The 20,963-nt window shown below is 40.6% G+C and overlaps 1 protein-coding gene and 1 long non-coding RNA gene across 10 annotated transcripts in view; one reads left to right on the plus strand and one right to left on the minus strand.

Moving 5' to 3' along the window:
- Window positions 1–4,927: 4,927 nt before the first annotated feature.
- Window positions 4,928–20,148, plus strand: LOC138754274 (uncharacterized). 2 transcript variants are annotated; one of them, XR_011351624.1, is made up of 6 exons: window positions 4,928–5,031; window positions 7,535–7,622; window positions 12,386–12,486; window positions 14,832–14,873; window positions 18,235–18,284; window positions 18,980–20,148. It is a non-coding gene; the product is annotated as an uncharacterized lncRNA (long non-coding RNA). The 2 variants fall into 2 exon arrangements; XR_011351623.1 differs by having other exon boundaries at window positions 18,983–20,148.
- cfap74 (cilia and flagella associated protein 74) overlaps window positions 7,980–20,963 on the minus strand; it is a 157,829-nt gene continuing 144,845 nt past the window's right edge. For 6 of the 8 annotated variants that reach the window (XM_069918259.1, XM_069918263.1, XM_069918262.1 and 3 more), the window contains 6 exons: window positions 20,137–20,266; window positions 19,012–19,166; window positions 17,832–17,961; window positions 17,311–17,438; window positions 15,293–15,427; window positions 12,346–12,659 (listed from right to left, as the gene is read on the minus strand). In XM_069918259.1, the coding sequence (XP_069774360.1) occupies window positions 12,561–12,659; window positions 15,293–15,427; window positions 17,311–17,438; window positions 17,832–17,961; window positions 19,012–19,166; window positions 20,137–20,266 (777 nt within the window). In that variant the 3' untranslated portion in view covers window positions 12,346–12,560. Of the gene's footprint in view, window positions 9,292–12,345; window positions 12,660–15,292; window positions 15,450–17,310; window positions 17,439–17,831; window positions 17,962–19,011; window positions 19,167–20,136; window positions 20,267–20,963 lie in introns of those variants that run through there. The other 2 variants (XM_069918261.1, XM_069918265.1) reach the window with 2 other exon arrangements.

A 20,963-nucleotide genomic window follows, 5' to 3' on the forward strand; every position in this document is an offset into this window, starting at 1 on the left:
CTTTTAGCTTCTTCTTTTGTCTGAACAGGTCTCTACTAGAACTGACTTTCTCGGCCTCTGCTAATTTCTCCAGTTCTGCCCTATTTCCACATTGATTCAAGTTTAAAAAAAACAAAACAATAATGAGGTTCAACTTTTATTGCACAAGGGAACTAAAGAGTTCAAAATTGTTGAAAAGGTGTCACTTTTGAAGTATGTGCTCCCCAAGGAAATCAGAAGTAAGTTCACAAAGAGCGAGATAAATATTTGTAATGCTGACCATCCCTGGTAAGGAATGTATGATTGGAGGTTTGAAAGTTGATTTGCTCAAATCACAACCAAAAATTATTTCTATGAGGTTGGGAATAATTTTTAAAAACTATTTTTCACTTTAACTTCCTTCCATTTTTCACAGTGTCCAACTGGTGTTTAAACCTCACAGCCACACAATAACCAGAAACTGAAGGGACAAGAGCTGAAGGCAACAAGTGGGTTGTTCACTGTACTGAGATGAACCTTTGTTTACGCTTTAACGCTCTGCATAACTCACCTTAGATCGGAAGCAGGAACAGGTTACTTAATTCATTTGACCTGCTCCAGGGCTGATCTGCCTAAAAGCACTAAAACCAGCAAAGGCACTTTTAACTGCTGGGATGAAGTGGGCCATCAGATGTTTTGTTTGCGTGCTGCTACTGAGATTCAGTGGTCTAAGAGAGTCAAGCACTTGTGCACTGATGAACAAGCCTTGTCTGGGGGGAGAGCCTTCACTCACAGGCAGCAGCAGAAGGAAACCCAATGGAGGTGTGGTAAGATCATGAGCTAAGTCATTGGCGGGGAGACTGTGGTGATTTGTTTCTAAGCAAAGTTGGGACAGTAAAACCTTCAACTGAGTCAAGTTTCCACAAGGGGTCCGAGATCTGCTGAGGTTGGCCTAGAGATTCTGTAACAGCAGTAGTAACCACTACTGGTGCAGACCCTGGGGAGTGGAAAGTAGAGACATAGCACTGGTCTCAAGGGTCCTAATGCTGGTGGCTCCGTACAGTCTTCTTCCTTAAATGCTATCATTTGCTGCTCTAGGTCCATAAGGTATTCATTGGTCAGTTCTTCGGTATGAGAGTCTAGTAACTCTACATCATTTTCACTGACGTCTAACTGCAGTTGATTAACATTATCAACCACAGCTTGCCTGGCTTTGGTGATGTCATCATTTGTAAATCTCTGAAAAACATGGGGTGGGGGCACAATTGGTTCCAAACTCCTTTCAGATTTGACTGCTTCACTTCATTCCAAAAATCAGATCTTTTTTGATAGCACATCATAGATGTTATAATTTCGCCAGAACTGCTTTAAGCTCATCAAATCAAGTGAGGTAGCCCTGACCACTTGTGAGAAGGTCCACCGTAAATAACAGGCCTGAAAGGAGGCTATGATTCCCTGATCCATTAGCTGAAGTAGAGATGTGGAGTTCCAGGTTAAAAATACGACCTTTACATTGGGGTGATGGTCATCTAAAGTGCTTGGAGTCTGGGTGCGTTGTCAAGCATAAGGAGAATCTTGAAAGGAATTTTCTTGGGCAAGCAATAATGTTCAACAGCAGGGACAAAATGGTTCAAGAACCAATCTTCAAAGATGGCAATTGTAACAGGAAGAGATGCCTTAACGATATGGCGAAGTGCCCTTAGATTTAGGGAGTGATACACAAGCAAAGACATGAGCTTGAAATCCCCATATGCGTTAATCCCAAGCAATAACGTTAGCCTATCCTTCGATGCCTTATGCCCTGGCGCACTTTTTTCCTCTTTCGAAATGTAGGTCTTTCAGACATTTTTTTCCAAAATAAGCCAGTCTCATCTACATTAAATATTTGGTCTGGCAAATAACCTTCCTCCTCAATAATTTTTTCAACATTTTAGGAAAATCGCTTGCAGCACTTACATCGGCACTCGTTGCTTCACCTTGCACTTAACTATTGAAACGATTGAACCAACCTCCACTCGCAACAAATTCTTCATCATAATCACCTTCACTTGCTGCACATGTATCTTTTAAATCATTCAAAAGGCTTTAAGAGTATTAAGGCTTGAAGCCTTTTCAAGTTGTCACCTTTATTTGTTCATACCAAGCATTTCATGGGAAAGACGAGATAGCGTTTCTACAGGACCACAGAGCAGATTTACATCAATGCAAGTTAAAATATTAAGACGTATACAGTAAAAATCCTCTATCCACATATATTCTGGGAATTCAGGAGTCTGATGGCTTGCGGGGAATAAACTGTTGACCAATCTGGATGCAAGGGCTCGAGATCTACGGTACCTCCTACCAGATGGCAGAAGGGAGAACAGTTTACGTGAGGAGTGTGTGGAGTCCTTCGCAATGTTTATTGCCGTTCACCTGCATCGAGTGTTGTAGATGTCCACGGTAGGAAGAGACCCCCCAATGATCTTTTCCGCTGACTTCACTATCCTCTGCAGGATCTTGCGGTCAGAGGAGGTAAAGCTTTCAAATCAGGTGGTGATGCAGTTACACAGAATGGTCTCAATACATCCTCTGTAGAATGTAGTGAGGATGGAGGGTGGGAGATGAACTTTCCCCAGCCTTCACAGGCACTGCTGGGCTTTCTTGGCAATGGAGCTGGTGTTAAGGGACCAGGTGAGATTCTCTGCCAAGTGCACAGCAAGGGAATTAATTGATATTCTTGACGACCTCAATGGTGGAGCCATCAATGGTCAGTGGAAAGTGGTTCCCAGGACCTCCTGAAGTTGACGACCATCTCTTATATTTTATTGATGTTCAGATACAGGTTGTTGACTCTGCACCAGTCCATTAGTGACTGCCCCTCATCTCTGAACACTGACTCATCATTCTTACTAATCAGGCCCACCACAGTGAATGTGATGATGTGGTTCGAGCTGTGTTTTGCTGCACAGTCATGAGTCAGCAGAGTGAACAGCTGTGGACTAAGCACGCAGTCCTGGAGGACTTGGTGCACTGAAGTAAGGTTAAGAGGCATATAACGCTTGATAGTCTAACTAAATTATCAATAGCCTTTCCATTTCAATAAACTACTGTGTTGCCTAGTGATAATTGTAGCTTTCATCAGCGAAGGGCCTTTCACATGCTCCATTATTCTCACTTTATTCTTTAAACTTGTTCCGATCATTGACTGTCTGTAGCCTAATGCTTTTCCAATGACCGATGGCATTTCACCTCTTTCCAACCACTTTATTATTTCCACTTTATCTTTAATCCTTATCATTTTCCTTTTCTTTGATGCATCACCAGCACTTGCATGGGATTTATGCGTTGGAGGCATGGTTACAAGGGGAGAGAAAATTTAAAGCCAAATACAAAGTTATACACCCAACTTGATCCTTCCTCGAGCTGACGAACTGCTGAAGCCGCATGCAGTCCGTTCGTAAGCAAAAGTCATCTGTAAGTTGGGTGTTCTAAACCTGGGGACTTACTACATTACATTTTCTGTACTGTTATATGACAATAAAGGAATCATTAATTCTTACAGAATCTGTCCTCATGGGCATTGTGCTTGCTGGAGTGAATGGGCATGGCACATTGGCCAGGTACCACATTGCACCATAAGCAATCCCTGTGCCATAAATGCTCGATGATTAGTAAGGGATTGCTTAAGGTGGGATGTGAGTTTAGGGGGTCAATTTGAAAACCACGGATCTGGACTAATCCCAATTACCTGCATTACCTATATTATGCAAACACCTCTTAAATGCCTCCAGTATTTCCTGACAGCTCATTTCAGACAAACACCATCTTCTGTGGGGAAAATGTACTCCCTAGGTCACTGCTAAATTTTTCCTCACATATATCTTCAGTCCTCCCTGCACCAACCCATAGTTCCCACCTGGAGACTCCAAATGCTGCTATCTGAAAGCAAGCCCCAAGATTGTGTTTGGTTATAGTTTCCATCTTTTTCAAGAAGATCACCATCATACCAGTACCAAAGAAAAGCACAATAATGGGCCAAAAGGACAACTGACCTGTAGCTCTGACATCTACCATCATGGAAGGCTGGTCATTCCTCACATCAACTATAGCCCACTGGCCAAACGTTATCTGCCATGCTCCCTGCATGACCCTGAAATACATGACACTAAGGACATCTATGTCAAACTACTGTTTATCAATTACAGGTCTGCCTTCAATGCCACAGTCCCAGTAAACTCATTGTACAACTTCAAGATTTTGGTCTCAGCACCTCCTTCTGCAATTGGAACCTTGACTTCCTGACTAACAAAACACAGTTAAAATTCTGACTAACCTGTGCCCCTCATAATTTTATAAACTTCTATTAGGTACCTCCTCAGTCTCCTACATTCTAGTAAGAATAAACCCAGTCTATTAAACCTCTGCTTATAACATCAGCCCTCCATTCCAAATAATATCCTGGTGAATCTCTTCTTCAGCCTCTCTATTGCTACCACATTTGTCCCATTATGTGGTGACCACAACTGCACATAATACTCCAAATACTACCCAACCAATGCTCTGTACACCTGCAACATGACTTTGGTTCCCCCGTCACGTAAGCTAACTACAGTATATAACAGGATGTTACATTTAAAAAATGTTAATAAACAATGTTCATTATCTCTGAGGAGCTGGTGTAAAATTATTTGGGACTAAGATTAAAATAACTTTCGAATTAGTGGATCTGTTGAGCAAAATTCATTCTTTATGAGGTCAGACCAGGTTAAAATACACTGAGCAGCCCTGCTTTAAATTCATAGTTGTTTGAAATACACCTGTTGTAGTGAGGTTACTTGGAGCCCAGTTACTTTTCTTGTACTTTTCCTTCACTGGGAGAAGCATTTTGCAGGCCCCTTTGAACTTCTGACTATTTATAAAAAAATCATTAACAGCAGTTTTTATCAACTATAATTTTACTATGTGAATAACATTTGTTTCAGGAAGCTTCAATGTATCACATGGTGGAAGGCAACAATGGAAAATTACAATCTGGCACGGCAAGGTGAATTCACAGTGTGACTCCTGAAGCAAGACTGCCCAGCGTCTTGGGTAAACTTATACCTCTCATTTTGTTCGTTTTAGATTGGTCACAGTGTTTGAGCTACCGAAAGAAAATAGATACACACACCAAGAGCAGTTCAGTTTATACAAATGTTTATTACAAATTCAAAAGCTGATTTCAAACTACAATATGCAAGCTCTTCCCAACTATACTTATCAATGCTTGGACTGGTCCCAACTGCTGAAGCGAGGCAACGACTGCACACTTATAGTAGGTTGTCAGGGCGCCGGTAGCAGCTTCTCTACCTCCCCCGACTGGGACGTTGGCTGGACTCTAGAAGTTCTTCTTCTTGCTGAGAGATGTTGCCACCTCTCGGAGAGTCTTAAACTTCAGCAGCGGAACCAAGGCTTATATTACCAAAAAATTGCTTACCCAAGCACCTATTCCCAGCACAACAAGAAAGATAAGCGAGCAAGCTAGCATGCTAGGCTTCAATCGAATAACATAATTTTCAGCTTATCACTTTGAATACAATGGTTTATTTTGCATCAAGGCTAGGCCTCTGGCAGTCTGTGACCAAAACAAGCAGGAAGATTAAATGTTCTTGGTACACAGATGTCCTTTCATCAGATAACTGCATCTCGGGCCCCTGGGTGGAATTTAGCTTATGTCTGCTGATTCTAAAAAACAAGCAGGTTCTTAGCCTTGCAGAAGCAAAGGCTGCAAAAGTAAGAAACAGTTTAAATCTTCCATCACACCCAGCAAAACATTGCTCTTAGGGCAGAATGTCAAAGGCAAGCGGTGTAATATTCATTCTGCAGCCATTCAGTGCTGAGTTGCTTTGGTGACCTTGTATCAAGGGGCTGGAGTTTAATTCCATGTTTGCTACAGTTATTGGCAATCCAATGGATTTCAGGCCTTGAACTGACAGAGAATGCCAGTCTTTCCAATGGAGCTAGGAAGCTCAAGATGGGTTGATGACGGGATGCCAGGAATGCTGTCCCAACAATGATGCACAATCCAAACATAGCACAAGAACAATCAGTACATGGGAGCAAGAGATGGTATCTGGCCCCTCATACCTGTCCCAGGCCTTAACCTAGCTCCCTTTGTACTCATTCACATGCAGTGCTTTCCATTTCTATAATATTCTGCCCAGTGATTCCTCTCACTCCAGTGCATGACCTCACGTTCCTACATTGAACTTGATTTGTCAACCCTCATTCACCTTGTTATTTCATGTAGCATGATCCACATATTGCAGCTGATCCTCCTGGACCTAGTAAAATCCCCAGGCCGTCACATATACCCAGAGTGTCTCTGGTCAACAACACTCTCCAGGTCCCTGCCAATGTCCTGGTGAACTTTCCTAAATATATGACTTTGCACTTGTCTGAGTTAAATTCAATCTGCTACTCCTTTATCCACTTTTCCAGTTGACCTGGATCCTGTCATAACCTCAGACAACTTTGTTACTATCCACTATATCAGCAATATATTAAAAAAATGTAGAAATTTAACTAACATAAATTAAGTAAAACCATTTATTCCAAATCCATGGATCTCTCAAGGTTGTTGCGCAGGTTAATAGGGTAGTTAATAACCTTTATGAGTCGGGGATTGAGTTCAAGAGTCGTGAGGTAATGTGACAGCTCTATAAAACTCTGGTGAGACCACACTTGGAACATTAATATTGACCTTTCCAGTTTCTGCTAGCCTCCTCTCCTCTTCCCCTTTCTAGTTCTCCTCCCTCCCTTTCCCCAGTCATCCCTCCTCCCCTTGATCACTGCTGTTCCCCCCTCCCTTCTCCACCTATCACCTTTGTGACCACACCTCCATCCCCACCTAATTTTTTTTTTCAGATGCTTCCTGACATATTTCCATACCTTGATAAAAGGCTCTAGCCCGAAATGTCAGTTCTGTATTTTTAACTTTGCTATATAAAGGACACTGCTTGACCTGCTGAGTTTCTCCAGCTTTCTGTTTTTACTTGGAATATTGTGTTCAGTTCTGGTCGCTTCAGGAAGGATGAGAAACCTTTGGAGAGGGTGAAGCAGAGATTTACCAGGATGTTGTCTGGATTGGAGAACATTTCTTATGAGGCAAGGTTAGCAGAGCTAAGGCTTTTCTCTTTGGAGCGAGGGATGAGAGGTGACTTGACAGAGGTCTACAAGATTAAGAGAAGCATAGATAAGGTAGAGAGCCAGGGCTGAAGTAGAAAATACCAGAGGACATCTGTACAAGGTGAGGGGAAGATTAGGGGAGTCATCAAGGGTAAATTTTTCTTTACACAGAGAGTAACGGATGTCTGGAATGCATTGCCAGGGGTGGTGGTGGAGAGTGGTATAACAGGGATATTTGAAAGACTAAGTCACATGGATACAAAATAAATTAGAGGGTTCTGAGTGCGAAGTAGGGAAGGGTTAGTTTGTTGAGAAGGTTTATATCGGTCAGCACAATATTGTGGGCCGAAGGGCCTGTATTGTGTGCTGTAATTTTCTATGTTCCAAACAATAAAAAGAGAAAAGTTCTTATTGTTATCTTTCCCAGCCCGGTTGATGACCATGTGCATGGAAACTGAGGACCATCAGTGATACAGAAGCACACTGGCTCCCTGTGAGCCTGATGCCACTGCAAGGTACAATCAGCCTGTTAATTCTGCTTCTCTCTCCACAGCTGCTGTCTGACCTGATTTTATTTCACATTTCTAGTGATTGCACTCTTGTTTTTGTACCTGGAGAAGAAGCACATAGTTCCCTGAAGGTGGTGACACAAGTAGACAGGATAGTGAAGAAGGAATTTGGCATGTTTGTTTCATTATTCGGGACTGAGTACAGGAGCAGGGACATCATGACACTGTGGAACCAGATGTTGTTGAGACCACACTTGGAGTACCGTGTGCAGTTCTGGTTCTCCCCTCCTTTTTATGCTTGCCATGTCTCCTCTCCATGGAGGCTGTCTGATTGCCTCTCAGTCCCTTCCACTTCTCTTTGCTAGCTCTGTGGAATGTGGAATGAGTGACTTCAACATGTCTGTGAAAAGTGCTAAAAACATCCTCCAGGCTCTGAGATTGGCAGCTGGAGACTCAGTATACCTCATGATCCTTGACAATTTTGTACAGAGGTTCTAGTCCAGTCCATGTGTCCGGACTGTAAAACTGATCTTAAAATCACAGCCTATAAAATGTCTGCTCTATCAATAATGCTGATCTTGAATCACATTGACCCGTTGTTAAGAACAAAAATGACTTACATAGTATACTGGTTGTAATAACTTGCATCAAAGTGTTGCTTAAGTTCAGTGTTTTATCTGGTTTTTACCATAATGATGTTGGTTAAATTAAACTCTTTTTAATTACAAGCAAATCTTTAATGGATATACTATATAACCTGTCACCTTCTAGAGAAAAAAGTCAATCACACTAAATCATTTCAAACCTCAGCAACATCACCAATTCTTTTTATTCCTTCATGACAATTTTCTTGGATCAAATGCAGTCTCTCACCTCAGTCGGTTCTATTTAGAGCTACTGTATTGCACAAACTGGCATGTTTTATTGGAATAAAACTCATAAATTAAATGCAATCTTCAAAATCAATTTCTAAATTGTGATGCTTAATCAAAATCAGAAGTCAGTTAAAATGTGCATCTACATTCTATTACATCAAGAAAGGATACAGCAATCTCTAATTAGTTCCATATTGAGTTATCACAAGGTTTAGACTCCATATATAATTTAGAATTATACAATCCTAAAATCATCGCAAGAAGAGACCATTACACCCACTGAGAGACCATTCTGCCTTTTGTCTTATTTCTGGCTCATTCCCAACAGTCTTGCAAATCTTTTATCTCAAGGAACTCTTTTTCCATTTTGTTACTAAAAGCCACAATTACCTGTTTCCATCACCCTGTTGGGCAGTGTGTTCAGATCACTGAATGGCCAGGTGTGTCCACGCATCATCCACGGTTGTGTTGCCAATAATTTTATACCTGGTTCGCAACCCTTCCATCAATAGGATGAGTTTGTCTTTACTTATAATCCCCCCTCACTCTTTTGAAGATAAGAATGTGAAACCGCAAGGATAGATGGAAGGTTTTAAAGGAGTAATATTATGCTTGAATTAATGAGTTTATGGTAAACCTTGAATTTATGAATATTGCATAGCCTACAATGGTTTACCAACTGCTCAGTTTAAAAAAAACAGCTAAGGTCATATTGTAGAACTGTGAAATTCCATAATGAGTCACCTGGAAAGACTTCCGTACCTGAGCTTTCAATTTGAATTGTGCAGGGGCATTCTTCCCTGAGGAAACATATGTTAAAAGAGTGATCAATAGAATGGTAAGGGAACACAAAACTTCAGCCAGTGGAAAAATTTTCACCATCTCGATGAAGCTTTTGCAACAAATTCTAACAGAGGACAGAGTACTCTTTAAATCATCCACCACATGATTTGCGACCAGAACAAACCAACCTCCAAACCTAATTATATTGAATGCTTTACAATAAAATCATTCTGCAACACTTTAATTATAGGCAGCAAAGGTGGGTAACTATAATTTTTTTTACATTTACTTTAATCTTAAGCAATACCCCAGGGTCAAGGGGATCTGTTTCTACTCCTGCTCTATGGGTTCTGATGTAGCTGAGGAGGACATGTGGGAACCATGGCCTGTTCCATGGATGGGGCTGGAGGTGCCCAGTGTGTATGGGGCTACACGTGCCCGGTTTGTATGGGGCTGGATGGCAGCTGGCTAGTTTGTAATGCAGTGCACGCTATCTGCTACGCATGCAAGGTTTCTGTATGAATCAGATGCATGGACTCAAAGTTCTCAATACCTGAATGCTCCTCTTCCACTCTGAGGGGCCATTAACCAAAAATAACTAGGAATAATTGATGATCGATGAGGGTAGGGCAGTGGATGTTATTTACATAGACTGGAGTAAAGCATTTGATGAGGTCTCATAACAGGCTGATTCTGAAGAGTATGACACAGTATCCAATTAGCTTGAATTCAAAATTGGTTTGGCCTTAGAAAACAGAGAGCAGTGGTGGAGGGGCATCATTCTCAGTGAAGGTTTATATCCAGTGGTGTTCTGATTTGGGACAAAATATAGGTGGGTTGATGAACGTGTTTTCAGAAGACATGGAAATTGGCAGAGTTAATGTTAGTGAAGAAGATTATGAAAGGATTCAGCAGAATGTAGATCAGTTGAAGACATGGGCAGCTTGTTCCATACTCCAACCACTCTCTGTGTGTAGAAGTTCCCCCTAAATTTTTCCCTTTCATCCTTAACTCATGACCTCGAGTTCGTATTTCATCTACCCTCAGTGGAAAAAGCCGAGCTACATTTACTCTGTCTATTCCCCCCTCATTCTTTCACTCTCCAAGAAATAATATCTTAATTTTTTTTGAATATTTATAATGTTTCCAACTCACACAGTTCCATTAATTTACAGTACAATTATATTGATCAAATATATTTCCATTGAGTCTGGTTTTAAAACCCCTCCCCCCCCCCACAACACAAAATAACTACAAGAAAAAAATTAAAAACAGATCAACCATAAAGAAACTTAACTTACATGAAAAGACAAAAAATGCTTACTTAGTATAAGAAACAAGACATTAGTGATTGAGGACAAGTAATAGATTAAAAGATAAAAGAAAACAAAAAACACATTAACCACAGGGTCTGCTGGACCTCAATGCCCATCTTTCAGGTCTCTTATATTCATCTCGAATTGACCTGGTTGGAATGGACTCTCCCATCCTCTCCCAAAAGGAGGAAGAACAAAAGGGGGGGGGGGCAGGCAGCAAAGCACAGGGGACTGCATTTATCCTTGTGCCTAAGTATTGCAGGTAGGGTTGCCAGATTTTTTCCTTAGGTTATAAGTAACTTTCTCCAAGGGAACACAGCTCTGCATTTCCACATTCCAACTCCCAATGTCCAGATGAGAGTCTGACTTCCAGGTAACCGCTATGTACATCCTGGCCACTGCCTGAACAATCAATACAAATTGGATTTGAAATTTGGACAACTTAATTTTAAGTTTCATGTCCATGATATTTGCCAACAGAAATAGCTCTGTGTCCTATGGAAACTCTTTACCTATGGTTTTTTCTCAGGCTTTTTTCTCTACCCAAAAGGGCCTCACCCTGGTGCATGACCAGACTGAGTGCACAGAAGTTCCTGTTCCTATGCCGCACCTGAAACATGGTCTGAAATTTCTGATTTACTTTTATTCAATTTCTGTGGTGAAGAAAGTTATACTGCACCAGTCTACATTGTGAGTTAAGTATTGCCCAACACCCAACCCCAACCAACCAATTTTCCCCTGCAACTGCTGCAACCGTGTCTGCCTGTCCCGCATCGGACTTGTCAGCCACAAACGAGCCTGCAGCTGACGTGGACATTTACCCCCTCCATAAATATTCGTCCGCGAAGCCAAGCCAAAGAGCTATCATGACATAGATCTGACCAGCACTGTTCATTTATCGTAACACCTAGGTCTGACTCCCATCTCTGCCTTGACCTATGAAGCCATCCACCTGGAACAGGGAATACATTGTCAAAATAAACTTTTTTGTGTTCCCTCTTCGAATCAGAGTCTCCATGTCACTGCACTTCAGTAGGGTATTGGTTGGACCCAATTTGTCCCTCAAGAAAGATCTTAACTGAAAGTAGAAAGAGTGTCTATTTCATTAACTGCTCAAATGACATGAGCTGCCCCCACTCACAACAGTGCTCAATACACCTGATCCTCCTTTGGCACCAGGTGTCCAGGATCTTGTTATCAATAATCCATATCACTGGTTTGGGGGGGGGGGGGGGGAGGAGATGTTCGTATAGTGGCCTGCTACCTGGCAAGATTAACGTGGTGAGTGCAGAAAGCCTGCGCACACTAACGGGCTTCACTGGCCAAGAGCCTTCACAGCAGGAACCATGGCCAATCAAAGGACAGCTCACATCCACCCACAGTGGTGAGAATATTGGGCCCAGTGGTGGGAAGCTAGGTCTATAAAAGCAGGGCTGGGGAGATCAATAAATTAGTTTTGACTTCACTTACACCCATGTGTGTTGTTCTTCTCTCGCTTTGCAGTAGTGCCTCACTACAACATCACAATAAAAGAAACCTTTAAACCTTTGACAACACATTTACACATCATTTTACCATTAATGCATAAGATAGTGACTGGAACATGTGGTTTAATATATGTGGTTAGTACAATGCCAGTCAAAGGAAGGACAACAGCAAACATATTGGAGAGCAACTGTAAAAGCTTCCTTCATCAGCAGTAAAAATGGGTTAGTGATTTGGGAAACCAGACAAATAATTCAATGTGAATACATATTTCAGATCATATTTTGATTTCAAAAACCTTTACTTACAGAGCTTCAGTACAGATGCTGACCGGAATCAGTTGAAGGAATTGATCCATCAACAAACTTCAGTTCCAGTCTGATTCTAACTTGAACATCTGATTTTAAAATGGTTAGTCCTTTCTGAAATATACAAACCTCTTATAAACAGAAAGGGATATCAGTAATTCCCGCCATTTCTTCTCCTTAAGTTACGACAACCACTGGCATTAAAATGATTTGATAGTTTTCTGTGATGTCTCCTTTGACGGACATTTTAACAGTGGCTGAGATGATCTGAAGTGCCTAGAAAGTGAATTTTTAAAAGGTCTTACTTCAAACTCTGCATAGTTGGATAATGTTATTGATCTGCATTTAAAATTACAAAATATTACAACTTATTTAAAAAAGTATATACAATTTAGAAATGGTAATGTGAATTAAGTTCAAGAAGCCATGTTAGAATGGAGTTTCTTCTCCGGCAATAATTCTGGACTGTCAAAAAGATTTTTGACAGTTAAGTTCACACACCAGAGCTGCCAGCTGAAGTGGTGAATGCAGGCACAATTTTGGCATTTAAGAAAAATTTGTATAGGATCATGGATTACCTATATTTGTATAGATACAAAGATATGAGGGATATAGGATCAGGTCATTGGGACTAGGCAGAATAATAGTTTGGCACAGACTAGTTAGCAGGTCCTGTTTCTGTGCTGTAGTGTTCTATGGTTATTTATTTATAACCAAAAAACAATTACAGTACAGAAACAGGCCATCTCAGCCCCAAGTAGTCTGTACTGATTTAAGTGGTCTCTTCTAGTCCCACTTACCTGCACCATGCCCATAACTCTCCAATCCCCTCACATCCATGCACCAATCCAACTTTTTCTTAAATGACAAAATTGATCTTGCTGCAACCACCTCTTCCAGGTCATTCCACTCAGCCACCACTCTCTGAGTGAAGAAGCTACCTCTCATGTTACTTCTAAACTTTTGGCCCCTAAGCCTTGACTCGTGACCCCTCATTCCAATCTCACCTACCTTCATGGGGAAGAGCCTATTCATATCGACTCTATCAATCCCCCTCATAATTTTAAATACCTCTATGAAATCCACCCTCAATCTTTTACGCTCCAATGAATAAAGATCCAGTCTACTCAATCTTTCTCTGTATTCTAGATACTGCAATCCAGGCAACATTTTAGTAAATCTTCTCTGCACCCTAACACTAACCCTACCTTATTGATATCCTTCCTAGAATTTGGAGACCAGAACTGCACACAGTATTCCAAATTTGGCCTCACCAATGCCTTGAATAGTCTCAACATCACTTCCCAACTCCTATATTCTATGCTTTGATTTATAAAGGCCAGCATAGCAAAAACCTTCTTTACCACTCTATCCACATGAGATTCCACTTTTAAAGAACGATGAACCGTTATTCCAAGAACACTGTTCCTCTGCATTCCTCAAAACCCTCCCTTCACTGCATGTGTCCTGTTTTGATTATTCTTCCCAAAATGAAGCACTTTGTATTTATCAGAATTAAACTCCATAGGCCACCCTTCTGCTTTCTCAAAAGAGGTGTAATATTAATAGCAAATTATGAAATCTGTTATCCCAAAATTCATAAAATAACTCGGTGACAAAACCATTTACAGATACTAAGGTAAGCAAATAGTTATTTCTGGTTAATCTTATTAAGGTCCTGCAGAAAACAAGTTCACTTTTAGCAGTGGGCATCTTGGCAGCAAGAATGCAGGGGTTAAATCACTGCCCATGCCCAAGATTTGGATTTCATGAAGCTGAAGGTGTTGAAATCAAGCTTAGAAATGTAATTAAAGGGCTGAAAAATAATTTAGAACATATAATAATTTAAAAGGCAAGCAAATGATAAATTAAACTTAATACTGACACTTCTTTGGTATTTTATGTTTGAACAACTGAAGGAATAGAAAATAACCAAGGAATGAAATGTGCTGACACCTCAGCTTGATGCCAATAAATAGACTTGGAGGCAGATCTGGTAGGTCAGATCATTTGGGATCCAGGATGAGTTGGCTATTTGGGTTCAGAATTGACTTGATGGTAGGAGATAGAGGGTTGGCGGTGGAGGGTTGTTACGCAAATTGGAGGACTGTGACCAGTGAGGTGCCACACAAATCAGTACTGGGTCCACTGGGTCAAATGCAAGCAAATGAGACTATCTTGGTTGGCATGGACAAGTTGGGCTGAAGGGCCTGTTTCTGTGCTCGAGAATCCATGACTAAGATTTGCAGTTCCTTAAATGCCCATGATGACCCAGCTCCTTGTTTCTCTTTTATTTTCTTTTGTGTTTTAAAGATGTTATAAAATTATTTCAAAACATTGCAGTCTGTGATTTTACAGCCTTTTCAATAGCTTTCATGAATGATTTACATCTGTCATGAACACCTTTGCAGCCTTTTAGTGATTGCAAATTCACCAAATATTTTCCAGGGCTATTGTAAATGAAGACCATATTCTTTGGAAAAAGCCCAGGTACATAATTTCTATCAGTTGTTATCTCATCTATTCAAGTTATCGTTGACAGATTTAATTAAATATCAAGCTTCAGACTGGAGCTTTAATTCACTCACTGAATCACATCCCTTAATTTTATAAAGATAAACAAGAGAGACTGCAGATGTTGTAAAACACTATCAACACACAAATTGCTGGAGGAACTCAATCAGTCAGGTAGCATCCGTGGACGGCAAAAGAGAACACGTTTTGAAATGTTAACTATCTATCACCTTCCGTGAATGCTGAGTTCGTTCAGCAATTTGCGCGTTGCTTTCATTTTAGAATTCGTTTTTAAAGTATAAGAAAAACACTCAGTGATGTTGTTGAAGTATTGGACTGCTTTCTGAACGATAAAGTTTATAGAAGATCTGGACCAGTTACATTAGATGACTTACATCATGCTCACTGTGGGGAGTCCAGCTAACAGTAACAGTCCTGGTAGTACCTGCTTCTACCACAGCTCTGAGTGGATCAATGGCGAATCCCTGGACATGAACTGCCTGCGGATTGTCAATGATGAACTCCACACTCTGCAAAGACAGTGACGCTGATCTGTTGCAAATCATTTAAAATTACAGAACCCTATTTTCCAGCTGAGATGTGAATTATTGCTTAACACTAATTTTACATCATTAAGTCAACATTTCTAAAGCACCCTTCACAAATATAGAAAATCCCAATGTACCTTACAGCCAATATCCCCATGGAAAGCTCTGATATTATTCAAGACAAAATATTCATATGAGCCACAATACTAGAGAGAGCCCATTTCATTTCAATGTAACCTTTGAATCTGATCATTTTTCAATATAATCTTGTAATTTGAAAACCATACATTTTAGAAATTGTTATGGAAATAGTGGAATGATGTAGAAGAAAGAATTCAATTTTTTTTCTTTAGAGACTCCATCAAATGCCACTTTGCATCTCTTCAAATAACATTTTCTAAGAACACCTGATCCGTTGGATTTACTTGATAAACTCGCAGTTGGTCTGAGTCCACTCTCCTTAATTAATTCCACAAAGCCTCGTTTGTTAAGCCTCATGTTCATTTCAGGCTTATTAGCAGAATTATTTTTACTTTTAAAATGAACGTGGGATTCCTCTCCACTGTCCTCCAATAGGGGGGGGGGGGGGGGGGGGCCAATACCTGAAGTCACTCAGCAGGTATTCAGTGAAACCATTCAGTCTTGATGCTGGCAAGAGACTCATTAGTTGCTGCAACATCTGGTAAACTCAAGATTCCTTTATTTTCATGTAATAGTCCAGAAAAATGTATTAATACATGAAGATTTTCCTTTGCCTTTCGTAAGGCAGACAGAGAATTGCCATTAGCATTGCCTAGTGCCCTTACAGTTAGAGAAAGAGAGTCTCTTTCCATGGATTCACCTCCACTGCACCTGTAGTCACACAGACTCCTGTTCAACCAGAGATCCAACATGATCAGGAAGCCTTCAGCACCCGAGGCCCTTCAAGAACCCTCTTGCCATCAGTGCCCTCTCAAATCCTGGTTCCTACACCTGGTTCCCATGAGTCAGTCTCCAGTAGCCTGTGAGGGTCTTTCAGCTGCTGGGACGCTCACTGGTCCTCTTGCCATGGTTATCGTCCTATAGGGTCATCTCCTCTGCTTCTTCTTCTCAACATGGGGTGTTCTTCCCATTTATGGTGCCCTGTGATAGTCCATTGCCCCTCACCCCCCCTCCCTGGAGTCTGCAACCCTTCATGGCCTAATACAGGTGCCATCATCTTGAGCACAGACCCTGCAGTTGCAGGATTTTAATTAAAAACACCACCAGCTCCTTTAATAGACCATTTAAAGCTTGCACAGACCTGTCAATATTAGGCCTGGGTGGTTGGACCCTGCAGCACAGTGCTGTGTTTCGGACCCTGCTCTCCTTGGGTCTGCACCAGCGGTAGTGCTGCCATTACAGCCGGTCCGGGAGAGCCAACATTTTTAAAATCAAATAGGGGTGATCTGGTTTTGCAAGTGCGAGTGTTCTCATCAGGATGATCCAGACTCAGCGATCTGAATACATGGGCAGGAACACTAGATGTTGTTGAGTGCAGTCCTAAACCACCACCGCTGACAAACACAAAGATCCGGAATCCAGAAAGAAAATCATAATCAGGGAACCTGTGTGTGTCAGGGAAAACACACCCACAAAACTCCACATTTCCTTTCAGCTTGGAAATGAATTATGCTCCAGATTCTTGATCATTCAAACATGATTCACAACTGAGAGACCTCTTTCTCACCACATCCTCTCAGGTTATTTACATACTAATAACCACATGTGCATTCAAATCACCATCTTATTCCCCAGTCTGGTCTAATGTAGCTTTTTAAAAAAAAAATTTAAATAACTTTTAAAATGCCATTTGTTACAAATTAAAATGAATGTGAATCAGTGACCTTTTTTCCAGCGGCATGAGTTGATTGGATGCATCCAACTTGGAACTCTCTCGAAGCTGTTGTGTACTTGTTGTCAGATTTGACACTTTTCAGAGAAAGCAGAATTGATTTCAACGGCTGAGAAACATCTGTGGACAACAATTGTGAGAGGTCTTGGGTGAAAGCTCCACACATGGGAAAGACCTAAGAAACTTGGCCAAGTTCAGAGACTGGGAAAAACCTTGGAATTCACAGTTGATGTTGAATTAATTGCTAATCTTAAAAAATGTGTAAAAGGCAAGGTAAAAGGTCAAAGATGGGATATGATCTCATTGAAGGTGGAACTAGCTCAAGAGGTGACATTCCAGTAATCCATGGTCCAATTTCATCATAACTGAACATTGAAGCTGGTTTGGAGAGAATGTGTACATTTAAAATTAATAACTGATTCTTGTGGGAAATAGATGATCAGGTTAAAGTTTGTGTTTGGAGTAAAACAACTGAGAGTACTCCCTCTATGTGTGACATGATATACCTCATACCTGTTACATCCATTGTCTCATAGCTTGGCAAGATGCTTAAAGATTTCATTGGAACATCTATTGGGTCTCCACCTTCAACAAACATCAGATGTTCTCTTGCAGCCCCCTTCAGCTGGATTGAGTGACTGACCTATAAGGGAAATGGATGTTGGTTAATCCCCAATCATTTAAAAACTTCTTGATCCAGGAAATGTGCGGCTACTATTTTGGGATTAGCTGAACAGGTTGATGCCAAACTCTTCTCTGAGTTTATTCATCAGGATCGAGGAGAACCTCTTTCCTCTGCAGTTCTGCAAAATATGAGCTGACTGATGAGGCTAATATGGGATCCACAGTTTATTTTTAATTTTAGAAATGCTGTATCTCCACTTTCGTTTTGATTGTTAAATTTTGTCTTGCCCAGGAATACAAGATCGGACCCTCTACTCAATATCAATACACAGGCAAAGAAAAGTAAGTGTGATCTATTCCATTTTCCTCCACTAGTCAGTTATCATCAACCAACAACCCCCCCACCTCAGAAGGAACACAGGACAATTCTTCTCCTGAGAACTTTGTAATCCAATGTGAAGACTTAACTATAGACATGCCTGGTACAGGAAGCTGGAACTAAATTTGTTACTTGAGGTTTATAAGGGATATAGAAGAGAAAAAGAAAGAAATTAGGAGGGAAAAAGGGGGCATGAAATGGCCTTGGCAATTAGGATCAAGGAGAATAATAATAAGCACATTAGAAGCAAAAGTAAGGCTCAGGAATAGGTCCCCTCAGGGAACAGAGGGATAATCTACCATATATACATGAGGAGTAGTTGAATTTTTGGATCAATTTTTAGGGTAAAATCTAAGGGGTCGCCTATTACACATGTACTTTTAACCTCAGTAAGAGTCTGTCCATTCAGGGCACCAGGAGCTCGGATGGGTGGGCGGCCATGGCGTTGGGAGCTTGGAATGGACAGGCAACTGAGGCCAAAAATAGGTGGGGGGGGGGGGGGGGTGACTTTTACAGGTGATATATGGAAAATACCAGATTTTTAGGGAGTTGAATTTTCCACAGTATCGACTATTACATGCTTACAAACAGTATGAATGGAGGTCTTTTCTTTGGACTATGGTTCTATTACAAAGATAATTACAATTTTCCCTTTCAGCAGGACCCGGGATAAGAAGCTTCCAGTTTTACCTTGTCAAACAGTTCCACATGAATGACATCTGAGTAATATTGATTTTCATGGTCTGGGCTGAAAGTCACTTCAAATTCTTGAGTCTGCATTGCTTCTATACAGCCTTTAATAGGAGAAACACTGAAGACACTCTGGCCACCATAGTTCTGAGTACCTGGCAGAATATACAAATTGGGAGAATACACCTCTGGCATTTACTTCAATTTATATCGCTTTGTTGATGCACTTCCTCTCCATCTACTCCATGCTCAGGGCATGATACAACCTCCTAGATTAGCTTGCAAAATTACAAAATGTTCACACTCCTGCTGCAGAGTTTGTGCTGAAATGAATAATGTCTTCAAATGTTCCTATTCTAACCGACTGACCTCAGTCAAGCAGTAGTGTGCCAGTGGTGGAAGGAATAATGCACGGAGACACAGGAGAGATTGCAGATGCTGGAATCTAGAGCAAAACACAACCTGCTGAGGAACTCAGGGTTGAGCAGTATCTCCAAGACCCTTGATAAAGGGGTTCCAATCCAAAATGTCAGCCATTCTTTTTTTCCTAATGATGAAAGTTTGTGTAGTGGGTGTAAGAGCAGCTTTTTGAAGCAGAGATATAATGACAGAAACTCTGAATGCAATGATCAGTGCTTTGAAAACCATTCAAACTGGAGAATGAATGGATATCATTGGTAGAAGTCAGGGTGAATGAAGTTCTCAGCAGAGAGGATCTGAGGAGTTAATCTGAAGTGTAACTCAGGAAAGTGCTGAACCATACAGCCCTATCAAGTGACAGGCCTGGAATTCTATGGGTGCTGGAGTAGTTGATCAGAGTTGATTGTTGAAAAGGATGTTGCTTTAGGAATACGTGTACCTTGACCCTGGATGAGTACAGGACTAGCTCAGCGGTGATGGTGCCATTAGCTGAATAAAATGTAGATAATGCGGGTCAATCTGAACTAGGGAATGTCATCACCTATGAGGGGGTAGTTGAAACAATTGCTTCTGACTTCAGGAGATAACAGTTATAAAAACAATATACCATACATGGGAATGAACTGAAATTGAACAAAATGCCTGATTTTAACATTTTTGGATTAAAGTGGCTTTGTACAATTAAGGTAATTATAAAGTACTCACCCACTAAATGATCTGGGATTTCATTTGATGTTAAGAATAGTGGTAACACTTGCTGGTCTTTGTATTTTGAGTAAGACAGACTTTTCAGCTTCACATCAAACATGACATGAAGCCTTGTGGCATTTTGTAACTGTCAAAACAATTTATTAAAGCAATTAGGTGAATTATAAAATGCAAGTTGACCAGGCACCACTTCCAGGGAATATCAATGTGAGGTTTTTGGATGATCCAATAAGTGTCCCTGCAGGCAGCTATAGTACCCGAGTTACAACATACTGACAATGCCAATATTTTCAGGCATTCCTGTCACGATAGGGCGCAACAGTCAATTCACATTAAATCAATAATTGCCTTGCTGATAAATACTCACTTAATAGTTTTGAGTAACAAGTAATTTTTTTGTGTTTGACAATATTGCAATGGAATAAAGCAGGGTAGCTGTAATGAATTTGCAACCTGTGTGAGAAATGCAAATTTGACACATCCATTTTAACGTTTCAATCTATACTATAGTTTCATTTTTATATAGTTTGTGAAATAAAACATATTGCAGAACATATGTTCAAACTAGGGCTAATTGAGAGGTGTGGGGAAAATTTGCACAGCAGCAATAATAATTTTGTTAACTGCAAAATTGATTTGAGAATTTCAAGCTCAGTTTAATTGACAACATATTGCTATACCAAGTTTTAATTTATAGAAATTGTTGGACTTTTTCATTTTAAAATGATAACTTTAATTAAAAAGTTTACAAAAGCTGGAGATGATGGGATCTTGAACAGACAAAGAATTGCAGGAGGAACTCAGTCAGTCTTGCAGCATCTGAA

This window comes from Narcine bancroftii, chromosome 2 (assembly GCF_036971445.1).
Source record: "Narcine bancroftii isolate sNarBan1 chromosome 2, sNarBan1.hap1, whole genome shotgun sequence".
In the NCBI taxonomy this organism is placed as follows: Eukaryota; Metazoa; Chordata; class Chondrichthyes; order Torpediniformes; family Narcinidae; genus Narcine; species Narcine bancroftii.